General features: G+C 35.5%; 1 protein-coding gene across 27 annotated transcripts in view; it reads left to right on the top strand.

The window, feature by feature from the left end:
• BBX (BBX high mobility group box domain containing) overlaps positions 1–16,147 on the top strand; it is a 279,823-nt gene that overhangs the window by 176,620 nt on the left and 87,056 nt on the right. For all 27 annotated transcript variants that reach the window (XM_077993981.1, XM_077993978.1, XM_077993976.1 and 24 more), the window contains 2 exons: positions 3,799–4,041; positions 13,792–13,987. In XM_077993981.1, coding sequence (XP_077850107.1) covers positions 3,799–4,041; positions 13,792–13,987 — 439 coding nt within the window. The remainder of the gene's footprint in view (positions 1–3,798; positions 4,042–13,791; positions 13,988–16,147) is intronic.

Genomic DNA, 16,147 nt, shown 5'->3' with positions numbered 1-16,147 from the left:
CTCACAGCACCTAGTAGAGTGGCTGGCTCATAGCAGGAACCCAGTAAATATTTATTGGGGGAAGGATTAAAGTCATTGAGTCCTCTTCTCTTTTCACTCACACTCAGTGATCTAGTCCATACTTTTAGTCTTAGCACCTTCTGCTTATTGGTATCTCATTGTTATCCTGCAGACATAGGTGTCCGCACAGCATTCCCCATAGCCACTTCAAGTTCAGCCTGCCTAGCACTGATCTCTGCGCTCCACCAGGCCTGATTTCTCTCGTTTGAGAATAAGTTGTTTTTTTGTTGTATATGAAGAAACTTTGCCACTCAAGCTAGAATCACTCCTCCTTTTTCTGCCTTCAGATCCAATTAGTTACCAGCCACTCTTGGTTCTGCCTCATAAATATTGTCCCTGTTCTCACTTCTCTGTTCCCATTACTGCTGTCTAGATTTCAGCCCTATCCCTTTTTTGCCTGGACAGCTGGGATAAATTTTTAACTGGGTTCTCTAGTTTGGGTTGCTTCTAGTTTTACTCTTAAAATTTATGCTGTTGTTAGAAGTTATCTCCTTAAAATTACAATCTAATGATGCCCCTCCACTGCTTAAAATCACTCATGGCTCTCCATTACGTCGATCCAGCTGTGGGGACTAGTGTTGATTTTTCTTAGAAAATATTAATGAGCTCCTGGGGAAAGAAAAGTAAGTTCTAAACTCTAAGACAGTTTTTATTTCTATTTTGTTATTCATATATTTATATATTTGCTTTTTGATTAATAATTACATTAAATAGCAATTAAAACATTTTTCAATTTTCATAGTTGGCAGAATAAAAAGTTGACAAACTGTGTCAAATCACATGTTTTTATTGGTCCATATAGTTCCAAACTACTGGTTTACATGATCAAAAGCATGCGTGTAAATATGGCAGAGCACATTCTTCCTGAAGTGCGCAGATCATCTTCTGCATCCTTGTCTCGCAAAGCCCTGTTCTCTTTTACATACCAGTATTGTTGAACTGCAAGTTGATGTTCAGATAAACCAGCAAGCCTTAATACCTGTTGGTTCCCCATGTCTCTTCATTGACAACCTGACACATTCTGATTTGTTTCTCCTTTTTTTAATTTTTAATTTTTTAATTAAAAAAAAATTTTTTTTCTTTCTTTCTTTTTCTTTCTTTTTTTTTTTTAAGACAGAGTCTGGCTCTGTCACCCAGGCTGGAGTGCAGTAGTGCGATCTTGGCTCACTGTAGCCTCCTCCTCCCAGGTTCAGGTGATTCTCTTGCCTCAGCCTCCAGAGTAGCTGGGATTACAGGTGTCCGCCACCACACCCAGCTAACTTTTGTATTTTTAGTAGAGACTGGGTTTCACCATGTCGCTCTAACCGGTCTTGAACTCCTGACTTCAGGTGATCCACAGCCCCCATTGACCTCCCAAAGTGCTGAGATTAGAGCCACCACACCTGGCCTGATTTGCTTCTCAAAATTTAGCTCAGGCAACCTTTTCCAGGGAGGCCTTCTTGCACTTCTTCCCGTCCACCAGTGCTTTGTTATGTTGCTGGTTTCTTGTCGCAGTCAGCATGCTGCTTTTAAATTTATGTTTGTATGTTTTTCTCCCTCCCAAAACATGAGGTCCTTTGTCCATCTGTTACACGCTGAATTTTATAATTTAGTAACTGAATGAAAAGTTACTCTTTTCTGAAGGGTGGAAATATAATTGCTTCTTCATCTTATATATTAATAGTACACTTTTTAGTTTTTCTTAGCTTCCTAGTTTCAGAATGCTAAATAAAACTCCCTGAAAAATGCAAATTATTGTTACTATTATATACATAATGAGGAAGATAAATATGTAGCCTTCACCCCCAATAATAATTCCTAACATATCTCCAAATTGGATGGCTGTAACCTCAAGATTTTTTCTGTACTCTTTGTGTTTGAAGGTAATTAATGATTAATTGATTGTATTTGCAATACTTAACGGCAAAAGATTTTTTTTTTTTTTTTTTTTTTTCTTTTTTTGAGACAGAGTCTTACTCTGTCACCAGGCTGGAGTGTAGTGGCACAATCTTGGCTCACTGCAGCCTCCGCCTCCTGGATTCAAGCAATTCTCCTGCCTCAGCCTCCCAAGTAGCTGGGACTACAGGCACGTGCCACCACTCCCAGCTAATTTTTGAATTTTTAGGAGAGATAGGGCTTCACCATGTTGGCCAGGATTATCTCAATCTCTTGACCTCATGATCCTCCCACCTTCGCCTCCCAAAGTGCTGGGATTACAGGCGTGAACCACTTGCCTGGCCAAGACTTTTTAAAAATACCAGTTGGATTAAGCAGGTGATTAGTCCTAAAGTATCTGCTTGTAACAATTGCCCAATAAACATTGTAATAAAAGAACATGGTTGCCTTACAGTTGTGGTTCTCAAAGAGTGTTCCTCAAACCAGTAATATCAGCATCACCTAGAAACTTGTTAGAGATACAAATTCTCAGGACCCGCTCCATACCTCAGAATCGGAAATTCTGGGAATGGGACTTAGCTGTGTTTTAACAGAACCTCCAGGGATTCCAGTGCATACTCAAGTTCAAGAATTAACCACTCTACTGCATAATGCAGGCTAATGGTTACAAGTTGCGTATCCCTAATCCGAAAATTCGAAACACTTCTGGTCCCAAGCATTTTAGATAAGGGATACTTAACCTGCAATGTGTCCTGCTTGATTTTAATTTTGAAACCAGAAATTAAGGAAATGGGCTTAGTAAACATTGTGAACTTCTGTTTATAGTTACATTGTTTCTAAGAAACATTATAGAATCATTTTAGCCTTATAAAATATTTTATAATCATAATATGTTCTGAGATTCTGTAATCAGAGATGTGCTTTAAGAAAGTTAACCTGGCAGCCATATGCAAGAAGTATTGTAAAGAAGATGAAAAACGGGAAGACTAGGCATAGGCCAAAGTGGTACTAGGGCAGTGGGAATGAGAATTACCCAGATGGAATGGACAAATTCGGAGCTTTGTGGAAGTCGTTGAAGACCTTTAACAATGATTGAATGAAGTGTAGGAAAAAAGAGTATTCAAAATTGATTTTGAATATTTAAGCCTAGAGGAGTTTATTCCTATCACCAGAGCATTTCACTAAACAAGAAAGCTTGAAATTTACAAGTTTGAAGATTTATTGTATAGTTCTTCTTTCAAATAATCATATTAAATATCGACTTTGATTTTTGTATACTACAAGACGCTACTTGTGATACTTGCAGAAACATTGAGTAGTCTATATTACCTTTTTATTTCTTACTTTCATGATAAATATTGTCATATTATTAGCTGTAGAAAAAGGCACTTTTCAAAGCAGAGAAAGACACAGCTACTATTCATATATTTTATGTGGATATTGTTAATCTTGATACCCATTAACCATAGAATGGGTTTATTCATTCAACAATTAGTTAAGTATTAATATTATATCAGACATTGAGCTAGGCACTATGGTTGTAAAGGTGAATAAGAGCTTTTGTCCTCAAAGAGCTCACTGTTTAGTGAGAGAGAAAATAATGTAAGCAATTATAACACAATGTAATATATGCTGTAATAGAGACATGCACAGGTTGCTATAGAAACTAAGCAGAGGGCTACATCATAAGTTAGTTACCAGCCATGAACAGTGGTTGTTGATTTTTTTAAATTATATTTTTTTCAATGTGTGAATTGTTTAAATGGAGCTAAGAAAAAATGCAATTTGCAAACCAAGACTAACTGTTAAGTCAAAATTATCCAAAACATGTTAAAGATCTGGCTTTGTTTTTGGTGGTAATAGGTTCAACTTCTTGGGGCCGATGGCCTAGAGCAAGATGTTGGTGAAACTGAAGATGATGAATCACCAGAGCAGCGAGCCCGGAGACCAATGAATGCATTTCTTTTATTTTGCAAACGCCATCGCTCTCTTGTACGTCAGGAACACCCCAGGCTTGATAACCGAGGTGCTACCAAGATACTAGCTGATTGGTGGGCTGTTCTTGATCCAAAGGAAAAGCAGAAATACACAGACATGGCCAAGGAGGTAGGTTACAATGACAAGGTATTCTGATAGCTAAAAGCAACCAGTCCTGAAACTCCCAGTCAACAAATATGAAGCACCTGTTGAAGGTCTAGCAATGAGAAGGTGAATCATGAATCAGATGTTAAGCAAAACCATAAGTGCTTTCTTTGTATGACTTGTTCCTGTTCCCCTGCTCCAAGTCCATGTAGAAATGCTGGTGGAGGTGCCAAGAACAATATATTAACAAGAAGTTTTTTCTCGTTGTCTATACCCCACTGATGGATATAAGGGATTGATTTATTGTGAAGGTTTATTATGAATAGTTTACAGTGAGTGGTGATTTGTTTATTTATTATGGTAATTTATTATGAATGGCGACTTTTTTTCTTTTTTAAATTTTTCTAGAAACTCTACTTTTATTGTCAGAGAATGCCCATGGTAAAGCTGACAATCTTAGGTTACTCTAGTTATATCATGGGAAAGAGTCTTGATCTAGTTCTGATGCTAAGTAGTTTTGTGACCATATCCATAAGTCAACCTCTGCATCTCAGCTTCTTTTTTTTCTTTTCCTTTTCTAATGTTATTGGAATGAGAAAGTTGGACAAAGATTTGTATCCTTTCTGATGCTAACATTTTTTGATTTTGTAATAAACAAAATTATCAAGAAATATGCTTTGACTTGTTTCTGTTCTGTAGGTAGTGCCGTATGAATATTTAAAACCAATAAATGATTGACTGCCAGTGGAACAGGATGTACTGCGAGGTGTGCATGCCTGTAAATACTGTGTAGACAGTAGTTAGTGGGAAGCATTTCCATGCTGGAAGGCTATTCAAAAAGGTGGGACATTAATCACTTCCAGAATGATAGCAGTTACTAAATTTCTTCAAAAATTGTATCATAGTTCTTTTACTGTATTTGGAATTAATGTGAGACCATTATACATTTAAATGTATTGTGATGGATTTAGCTCCGAGTAATAAGCAAAGCAATATTATTGTGGCTAAACTTGACAGGAATAATTCTAATATTATTTCCTCAGCATTGCAACTTGCAAAAAGATCTTGGTTCATGAAAATCCCTGTCACCCAAACACTTGGTTGAGTTTTATCAAAAAATGAACCAGCAGGGGACAAAATACAGTTTCAAGACATTTTAGTAGACATCTCAGTATGTGAAAAAACAATTCTTCCAGGTGCTGTGCCTTTATTGAGTTAATTAGCTAAAAACATCAACATTAAATATAAAAATTTTAAAAAATACAACATAAAAATTTCTTAAGAAATGTTCATGGAAATTTGAATCTTGAGTAAATTATTAGCATAGTTGCTACTATGAATTAGAATTAGTAATTATATTAGCATAATTATTAATTTATTAGTATTAATGTAATTATTAATTGTAATAGTATTAATGATTATAATGATTGTTAATTATAATAGTATTAATAATTATATAATTAATCATATAAGACTTCAAGCATTGACTGTTAAAGACAGGATTTTAACTATATAGGGCCTGTGGAAAATTTAAAATCAATTACAGTAACCTACATGATTTTAAATATTTCATTAGATTACCATAGCATAACAGTAATTAACAGTAAAACTTTCCCATTAAATAGTCTTACATTTTTCATAGTCATTCTTATATAGTAAAATAAATAATTATCTGAAACCTCATAGGGAAATGCATAAGCTTCCTATAATTAAACGCTTGAGTTTGTTTTAGATTGCCGTTTTGGGATAACATGCAGCCTGTCCCCAGTATATTGTTTGTTTTTTCTTAAAAACGCCTAATTTATAAACCCAGTAGGTGGCCACTTTTAAGAAGAGGAAGTATTATTTTCATATAGGAAATCCCTTACTAATTACTTAATTAGGTTCACAATATTTGCCATTGTGGCACTAAAATGAAATCTGTTAAGGTGGCCCAGTGCAATCTACTAAATGTGGAGACTGTAACTGATGTTCCACGTTATAATTTGCCTTGTTTGTAGTTGCTGTTATGAAATGTTGCTTCATTTCTACTGCAAAGTGTAGAAGATTCAGCTACTTTCAAAATTATTACACAATTGGTCCCTAGTTGTAAGTGATTCCTACTTGTTTCAACTTACTTTCTAAATGATTTTGCAGTTACATTAAAGGGCATATAATTATGCTGGTGCTTTTTATGTTAATATTGCAGCCTTAATTGGAATGTCAGTTCAGTGAACAAATACTTAATAAGTGCCTTTAATTTGGCCAGATTTTGTGATAGTAGCTAGCGATACAACGCCGTTAATAAATGTGGTCTTTTTTTCAAGACTCCCCCAACACACAATCATTTTTAAAACTCTTTTTAGATGTGTAATCTTTAAATTTTAAACCTCAAATTTTAGATGTTGTCCATTAGGGTGCAAGACAGATTCTTTCAGCATAGTGTGTGGATGGGGGTGTGAATGCTTAGGTGGTGTTTGCCAGTATCTGTCCTGCCATTATCAATTGAGTGAGAAATGTTTTCTTTTTCTTGCTGTTTTTAAAAGAATATATTTTAAAAGCAAGAGTGAGTAATAATACAACTTTGAAAAGATTGTCTGTTTACCTGTTCGTGAAAATTTCCTCTGACCCCTTTCCTTGCTCCTGATTATCTTATATTATTGCATCTGGTAAGACAAAGCACCTGTTCTGGGATTTGTTTTTAGTTTCTTAAATTATTTCCCAGTACTAATTTCAGTTGCTGAAAAAAAATGGCTGATTGCGGGTTTTGTGTTCTCTGATGAACCTTATTAGAGCAATAATTCGTTAGTAATTTTAAGAAGACTATTCTAAGGTTACAACCTGGGTTGCTTTCTTAAATTCAGTAATGTACTTGATGATACAGTGTTGTGGATGTTCACAGGTTCTAATTTTTGAACGTGTGACTGCCAGTTAGGAGGCACAGAAACAATTATATCTTTCCTTTTAACATCTTCATGTATGTACTCTTACAGGAATACAGATCTCTGCATTTTTGCCTACAATACTGCTGGAACCTTCTATTTGTCATTTAAACTAATTATCATAATGAATTAAGGATAAATTGAGAGGATCACACATCTTGAACTTCAGCTAGAACACAGTACAAAGAGGAGGGAAGGATTTGGAAAGCTTAAATAATTTGAATGACCTTTATCATACCCATTGTTTTAGCATCATAGGCATGAGGCAGAATGTGTGCATTTATTGATTGATTGGTCCTTTTTGTGCTTAGCATATAACATAAGCACCAACCTGTAAAGTGAGTTAAGATTATTCCCATTCTTCAGAGCAGGAACCTAAGGAGTTAGTGTCTTGACCAACCATACATTTAGTATACAGTGGAGCTGGGATATTCTTTCCCATTTGACTCCTGTTTGTTCTTCTAATATGTATATCACCCTGTCCTCTTTAGGTGCCTGAAAGATAAGTATATTGGGGTAATTATGGCAAGAATGGTAACAATAAAATGTCATGAGTCTTATGGGAAGAATCTGCTTGTGCTGGGGAGGGAAGTAGGTGGAAGTGGATCAGGAAAGGCTTTACAAAGTAGGCAGAATTTGGCCTGGGTTTTCGTATAAGGATTCAGAGAGAAGGAAAAGGGTAAGAGTAGGTGTGGGAAACTGAAATCAATTTCAGGAACCAGATAGTTTGTTTCACCTGGAGCCTAGGTTATGCATAGAAGAGTAACAGAAAATTATGATATAAAGGTAAATAAGGCAAAAACCCACGAGAGACCAGACTTAAAAGTTTGGAGGTTCAGCTGTATGCCAATAAAACAGCTATGGAATTAAATGTAATAAAATGCAACTTGAAGGTGAACTATACTAGCCCTTTGAAAGTGTTGGTATCTATTTTTGTCAATATTCTGGGAAAGGTTTTGACCACCACAAAATTCCATGGGTTTTTTATTGATTAGTTCTTTTATGTTTCTTCCAGACAAAACGAATCTATTTTTTAGTATTTATTTTCAGCTGAGATAATTTTTGTAAAGACCATTAATTCCCTTGTTTTGGGTTCATCAGATATGGACTCTTTTCCAAAGAAAATACTCTCTCATTTTCTCTTGTATTATACTCTGGAGAACTTTTCTTAACTGTTATACATCATGCTTAACAAATAGTATAATTTGTATTCTAGCAAGCGTGCTATTGCACTTTGCCTACTATTAGAGTAGCACCTCATTTATCCAGCATTCTGAGAAACAGCTGCTATACCTAAATGATTTCCACAGAGATGAAACTTTACTCTTCTTTTAAAAACTTTTATTTTATATATTTATCCTAGAAATTTCATTAAAATTTTGTTTACATACTTTCTCAAAGTATTCAGAACATCTTTTGACTTTTTTTTGAAACCTTTAACATGTTATTTCCACAGGAATTACTTTATGATCTGTGACTTGATGAGACTTTTGTGAATAATGTTTTGTCTATTAGTAATTCTCAACTATTTTATTCTTTTGAATATCCTCTCTGCTTTTCCATGGTAGTTTTGGTTTTTGTTTTGTTTGGGTTTTTTGCAGGGGTTGGGGAGTCCACCCTCAGCTAGCACTTGCCATTTCTCTCCTTCGTCAGCCCCCTTTTGCTGCTTCTAATCAAATGGCTTATACTTTTTGAGTATGGTTTAATTAGGGACCCCACCACATTTGTGGGATATAGATAGTAAACCTAAAGATGTCAGCTTTATGTTTCACAACATTGCTTGCTTCTGAGACCTTTTCCATTCCTGTGTTCTAGATATTAGAACTTTCTTACTGTGTTTAAAGAAATATTCAGATGTTTGCTTTTGGTATGATAATAATAACTTTGTGAACATTGCTATATCATGTCCAGGTTCTTTTATAAACATTTAAATGTTTATAAACTCATTTTATTAAGTTACATTATTAAATTCTAACTCATTTAACCTCCCTTCTCATACTGTTTTGAATTGCCACATCTGTAAAATGGCAATTAAGATGCCTGCCCTCACAGAGTTGATGTAAAATACAAATAAGGAAACATATGTACAAGCATTACATAAAGTTTAAAACTCTATGCAAATGTTTGTTTCAGGGTTATTTCTGATAAGCGGCTTTATGTTGTTTCTGTTTCATACTTCTCTATCTACATGATTATTATTTTTATTATGAACTGTTAATACATTGAAGGCCTACTGAAATGCAAAAATTAGTCTTTGAAACACAAAAATGAACAAAACTAAAAATATCATTTGCCCAATTTGGCCAATACTATTCAGTGTTATTACTAGCTTTTAGCAACATAGATGTTTAATTAAGTGAACTATTTGATTTTGAAATATTAGTCCATTTGCCAATTGTTTAGTAAACACTTGTATTTAAATATTCAAATAAATTTATAAAGACTATAAAAACTCCGTAACTAATGAGGAATAAATTGAGAATTTAAACTGTGTCTCTCAAAAGTCGTTTTAGTATTTGGTTTCAGATGTTAATTTTTAGATTGACAGATCTTAGTAGACAGATCACTGTCTACTTTTTAAAAAGTAACAAAATTACATTTTTAAATAAATTCTGAAATTTCAATTTTTAAAATTAGTGCACACTGATTAAACTGACTCTTCTCATAATTACTCAGATTAGGGAGTAAAATTATACTTGTAAAAAAACTACTGTTGCCATAATAATTTTCACCCTTATAGCCACATGAAGTAGCCAGTTTCTTTGCTTTCAAATTTTCATTTATGACATTTCTACAACACAACAACCAAATAATTTCCTGGTCACATATTCAAACCACTTTTTCAAGTGTATAATTTCTGTTGGAGTGACTTTATTATGAAAGTTTTGCAGGTTTAATGTAGAACTTAAGCTATTGTTGTTCAATCAAACCGTAAATTTAATTCAGTGTTCTGTCATGTGAAACAGTCTAATTAATTTTCTTTCTATTAAAAACAGCTAGCAAGAATAATTCAGATCAGATAATGCATTGAGTTGTATTATCTGAACTATAATTTTGAATTTTTATGAAGGAAAGGTCCTCAGACTAAGAAAGTACAGATTAGTACCACTTATCTGATAATTCCTTCTCTTCTTTTACCCTTGTATAATGTGATTTCTGCTTGTGGATGGGAAGAGAAACAGCTGTCTCAGAATTTATTATGCTAGAGATTCACTTAGCCCTCTATCACATATATGATTATACAGTAAAACGTGTTATAGCTCTTTCTCAGAAATCCAGTAATTTCTAGTTTAATCTCTTTTTCACAATTTTGGTAGATGATACTTCATATATTTGCAGTGGAGTCATCTGTCTTTATTTATACAGACATTCTCAGGGTCCCTCATGACTGAATCTCACTAGGGCTGCGACTTCTCTTTCACCCTCTTGAAAAGATCTAGACCTTAATAATAACTAGAAATACTAGTGGACTTTTAGATAGCACCTCCTCCCAACTAAAAACAGGCAAATGGAGAACAGTTGGTAAGTCTATCTTTTATTAAAATTAAAGTGCTTTTGTTTATCAAATTTGCATTTTTTTGTAAGTGGTCTAGAAAAGTAATGTTGAGACTCCGTTTTTAAAAGATTGACAGAATATTGTCTTTTGTCACATAAGAATGCCATTATCAAATATTAAGTAGACAAAATACTGTGACAAAAGGTATTTGATGCCAATACTGAATAACAGTAAAATCAGTAGCAGGATTTCTAATTTATTATTCTTGCTACTGAAACGTGGTAGGGGATGGGGCCTGAGAGAAGGGATCCAGCATTTACCAAGCACCACAGGTAAGTCAGGAACTATGTGTCTACTGCAAAGCAGGATTCCCTTAGCTTATCTAATTGGTTGGAAATTTGCAGAAAGAAATTGGAAGCCATGAGGTGAATTTTTATGTAATGGGAGAATTTTGAAAATCAATATTTTTAACAAAAATTTTGTTATCTGACAGAGTCTTCCATTGAAATCTTAGGACCGATAGCTTGTTTGATGTTTTTGGAGGATAAGTGAGCTTCCCGTCCCACCATCAGTATGAACAGTCTGGCCTTGGATATCTGGGGCCTGTCTCTTAGGCCTTTTCAGTCCTGTAATGAGGAATTTTGCCCACATGATTGACCTGCACGCTAATAATTTCACTCAGATATTCACTTCAGAGGCGTATACAGAGTCTTCCCCCATTTCTCCCTTACCCAGCCTTCTCTGTAATTCCTTTCCTAATAGTCTCATCACAACAAATGATTAAGCCTTTCTACTATTGTCTCTTTTAGCTAAATCAGAGCAAGTGATTGATGAAGTGCCAGGTTCCAAGAACAGATAGACATCCTCATACCCTGAGGCTCTTCCTGCCTCCACCCTCGCTTGATGCTCATATACTGCTTGTGTTAACTTGTGTTTTTACATGAATTGATGGCATCTGTATCTAAACTTTAAACTCCTTAAGGACAAAGACTGTGTGTTATTCTGTTCTCTCTCTCTCTCACATTCTTAACTCTTCCACTCAATGTATACTTGATTGAACTCATGAACGTGGTTTTGAACATCTACCTTGAGTTTAAGAATCTGCAAGATTAATATTGTGATACAGTTACAGAGTGTAGACCCTTATAGTAACTTCTGTTATTGTTTTCCATAAAACCCCACGTATTCCCGGCCTTTCTCTTGCCCTCTGTTATTCCAACTCATATAGGTAGGTAGCCCTTTTGCAGATCCATTGTAAAACCATTTTTCCTGCCTGAGCCAGAGGAAGCGATGGTCCAGCCTTATGGACCATGTGTAAAAAGAAATTATATATTTTTTTGTAAACTGTGGACTGTAAGCAATATGAAGACAGGGACTCCATCAAATTCATACTCTTTTCTCTCCCCAGTGTCTAGCAAGTGTCTGTCATCTAGTCAGTGCTCACAGAATATTTGAGATGTGGATAGGTGAGTGGAATACATGCAAGAGAAATTGGGATGTGGTGATTATAACTGCTCTATGTGATTTTCAGCACCAGCTCCCCATTGTCAATTAGTTTAAGCTGGACTCTGTTGGTATGATTGGTGCTTTAAAATTAGTTGATGCTGGCCATCATTCTGGTGACACCTGTCTAGCATTTTCCACAATTATGACTTCCTTCTTAAAATTTTTAAACTACTCCCTCCCAAAAATAGATAATTTTATTTATCATGACAAATATGTTAATCAATTTGTTTGAAAGTCTTTTGACACTTTATAAAGTGGTGACCTTTGTTCAAGTGACTGTTCATCTGACACACCCGGCCTGTGTGCTTTTACTGGGACACAATAATGATGCATGCGTCTGCTACTTCCATTTTCACCTCACCCTGCCATTTGTCACTTTCCACTTCCAGACAGCAGGCAGAGCTATTTGTCTGCCTCAGCTTAATATGTAAATCCCTCATGCACATGAATGCACTGTGGTAGTGTGTCTCTTGTATCACATTTGATAACTCCTGACACGTTCTGCTTTTTGATGGTAAATTCTAGTTTGGCCTTGTGTCCAATTTTAATTATTTTTGTAAGAAAAATGGGACTGTATTCTACGGTTTTTTTATGCTTACTTTCCTTCTACATGTATCCATGTATCAATAGGCATATATATCTTACAGGTTAAAAAAAATGGATTATTCAGAAACTTTGAGTTAAGATAACATGAAATAATTCTACACCATTGTCAGTTAACATTGCATAATTATCTACATCACAGTTTTCATTTATATGATTTAAAGGGAAATGATAGGAAAAAAAGTATAGCCTTGGTATAAGGAAAGTACATACCAAGGAGAAAGGACCTTTTTCAAACTATTGGGTAAAATTAAAAGCTGTTTGGAGGTTATAATGAGTTAATGTCACACATTAAGTTACCATTTTAAAAGGCAAGCTTATGGGATTGAATGAATCGTATTAATTTAATAAAATATCTAGCAATAATAAAAATTGAAGAATATGTGGAAAATACATTCTTAACAGATAACTTTTGGCAATATGTAACAAATAGCATAAATGTATTTTGCTTCATGTTATTGTCATGCAAGACATAAAAGGTAGCAGAATTGAGAGAAATGGTAACAGGAGCAAGCCACAGAAAAATGAAGGAGAAAGATGTTGTCAGTGAAGGCTGAAACCTCCAAGTAAGACAAAGTTTGTGATGGATTATTGCAACATCACATATCAGCGCTCTTAGAGCTTGTTTATATATTCAGTTATGTATGCTCATTGCAGACCCCTGGCATGGTGGCAAGTGTGGTTACACTTTGTAAGTGGAGGAATTGAGGCTGAGAAAGGTTTAATAACTTGCTTAATGTCCACAGCTAGCTAAAGAAATGGTCGATGCACTATGCACCACTGCTTCCAACAACCCTCGGCACTGGTGGTATTATTCTCAGTTTATGGAATCTAAGGTTGAGGCACAGAGAAGCTACCTTCTCTTCCTTGGTTACTGTAGCCCTAAGTGGAAGTTTGAGGGTTTGAACCTGCTTCTGTCTCCAGAGCCCTAGGCTCATTCCATTATAAACAACTCCCTCTCCCCACCAAGGTCAGAAAGCTTTTTGGATACTACTTTTTAAAGTTGAGGATTAAAGAACACAAAGTATACAGCTTCTGAATGCTTATCCCATAAATGGATTAGATAACTCTATGTCTTATCTCTAGAACCCTATGCTGAGATTGTCATTCTTCTACAAGGAGAGCCACAGAAGTCACTGAAATTGTTTTTCTCACTTGGTATCTAAATAAGGGAATGGTGTGACAGCCCTTAGAACTTTTTCAGTCTATTTGTTAATTAAAATCTACTATTTGTCCTTTTCTTTGTAGTATAAAGATGCATTTATGAAAGCAAATCCTGGCTACAAATGGTGTCCTACCACAAACAAGCCTGTGAAATCCCCAACACCCACTGTCAATCCACGAAAGAAACTTTGGGCCTTCCCATCTGACTCTTCAAGAGATTTGCCAAGCCCCAAGAAAGCAAAGACTGAAGAAATGCCTCAGCTTAACTTTGGAATGGCTGGTGAGTTGAGACACTATTTCCACCTGTTCTTTAAGGACAGGGCAGTACATTTCGGCAGCATTTTAAACAATACAGGGGGCAGGGGGACAAAATGTATGACCAATATTAAGCAGTGGCAAAGATATAGCGTATTTTCAAGCATTGGATCATGATATATATGTAGAATACATGTCATTTTAAAAAGGATATATAGCCTCAGTGGTAGTGTCATTATAAATATATGTGAATTCCTGACATTGACAGTATGGAAAAGTAGACAGCAACATGGAGATTGTTAGAAGCCTTGGAAATTTTATGTTCACAGAACGGCTTACACACACATACACACCAGTAAGCCATCCCAATATGCACCTTAGTTATCATGCTACTTAAAAAGCCACAATCATGTAGATCATCTGGGTATTGGAAACATTGAGGGCACGAATATGAACAAGTACATCACAAATCTGAGATGGACCTGACAGCTGTGTCTTAGAATTCCCATCCTATCTGTCTCCTCTTGTGTCCATTCATGTATGGGTCAGACAAATTTAAAATTCCAGACGGTGCCATTTGTTATGGGACCTTTAGTGCTCTTTGGGTGGTAAGGTATGCTAAATCATGTATTACCATGAAATAAAGTTCTTATATTCACCCTGCAAGTGGCTCTGTCTTCCCTAGCTATTGCAATACAGTAATCAAAAGAGGAGTTTGCCAGATGAAATTAGCAGATTGAGCAGGGGAAAGGCAGTGATGCTGCGATTGAGCTATAGGGTTCCTATTTCAGTATTAGAAGCAAATTTTCTTCCAAATCAGAGTATTGAGCTATTTGCATATGGAAAGGTTGTGGAAAGAGGTTGAGTGATATTGTGATAACACATTTTTTTAATAACCAATAAATTTAACAAGACTTTATAGTTCACTGTGTGATTCATAGTATATAAAGTGTGTGGCAGTATTCTATATAATCTACAAAAAATATTATTTTAATCAGTCATGTGTGGTGGCATGTGCCTATAGTCCTGGCTACTTGGGAGGCTGAGATGGGAGGATCACTTGAGTCCAGGAGTTCGAGGCTGCAGTGAGCTGTGACCTTACAACTGCACTCCATCCTGGGTGACAGAGCAAGACCCTGCCTCTAAAAAATGAAGTCTAACATAATGGCAGCATTCTAGGGGGGTGGTGGGGAAGGATTCAGGTGATTGCTATGTGGGTGTCTGTAGTGTCCTTCTAAATAAACTCCCAAAATGATGCTTCTACATATCCCAGAAGAATCAGACATAGATATCTGTCCTTGCTTTAGCTGTCACTTTGTACAATTTTATCTTCAAAGCACTTGTTATTAGATAGTCTTGGTGAGCTTTCTGGACTTCCCAGGTTATATCAGTTGGAATACTTTCTAAAATATCGTATTATCAGAACCCAGAAAGAGTATATAGATGACTGGCTTCCAGCTGAATTTCTTTGGTCATTATGTAACATCCATTGCTTTTTCTCCCAATTCTCAATCTAGATCAGGGTATGTAGTTTGTTGGTGGTGTTGGCTTTTTTTTTTTTTTTTTTTTTGCATACATCTGCTCTTCACAAACCATATAACAATTTTGGGTGAACTGCAGAAAGCTATGAAAGATATCTTTTTTGTAGCACGGTTTCTGATACTTTATTAATCTGCCTTTTACCTGCAAATTGAAAGTCGAACCCAGACTTCAAACAGGATCTTTACAGATCAGTATTTAAGATATGTGTTCTCAAAAGAAAGTACAGGAAAGAAGGATAACACCTTCCTTGCATTTATCTCATTATATAATGGCTTGGGTTATATGTTGCAAATCCATGTTCAGAACTCTTGATAGGCTTGCATATAGCGGATAACATTGATCTGGTATTTCCAGGTATGTTCCTTTTCAACAAGATGAAAGTGAACTGATTTGTCTTTAATTAAAACCTGGTGCTTAGGCATCTGAATCTAAGAGACAATAGAGGACTTCTAAATGCCAGATTGTTTTCCTCAATCTGGAATCTCTTTTGTTTTGTTTGCCCAGTAGTCCTTGTCACATGACATTTTGCAATTCTCAATAACCCCATATTACCAAATGTATGATTTCCAAGAAGAGAAAGCTGTGTATATTGTAATTTAGTGCAAGCCCTTTCATTGAATTGCACTAAAGAAAGCATCCTATG

Source organism: Macaca mulatta, chromosome 2, assembly GCF_049350105.2.
Source record: "Macaca mulatta isolate MMU2019108-1 chromosome 2, T2T-MMU8v2.0, whole genome shotgun sequence".
In the NCBI taxonomy this organism is placed as follows: Eukaryota; Metazoa; Chordata; class Mammalia; order Primates; family Cercopithecidae; genus Macaca; species Macaca mulatta.
The sequence above is the reverse complement of the archived record's forward strand: the minus strand, read 5'-3'. Positions and strand labels throughout refer to the sequence as shown.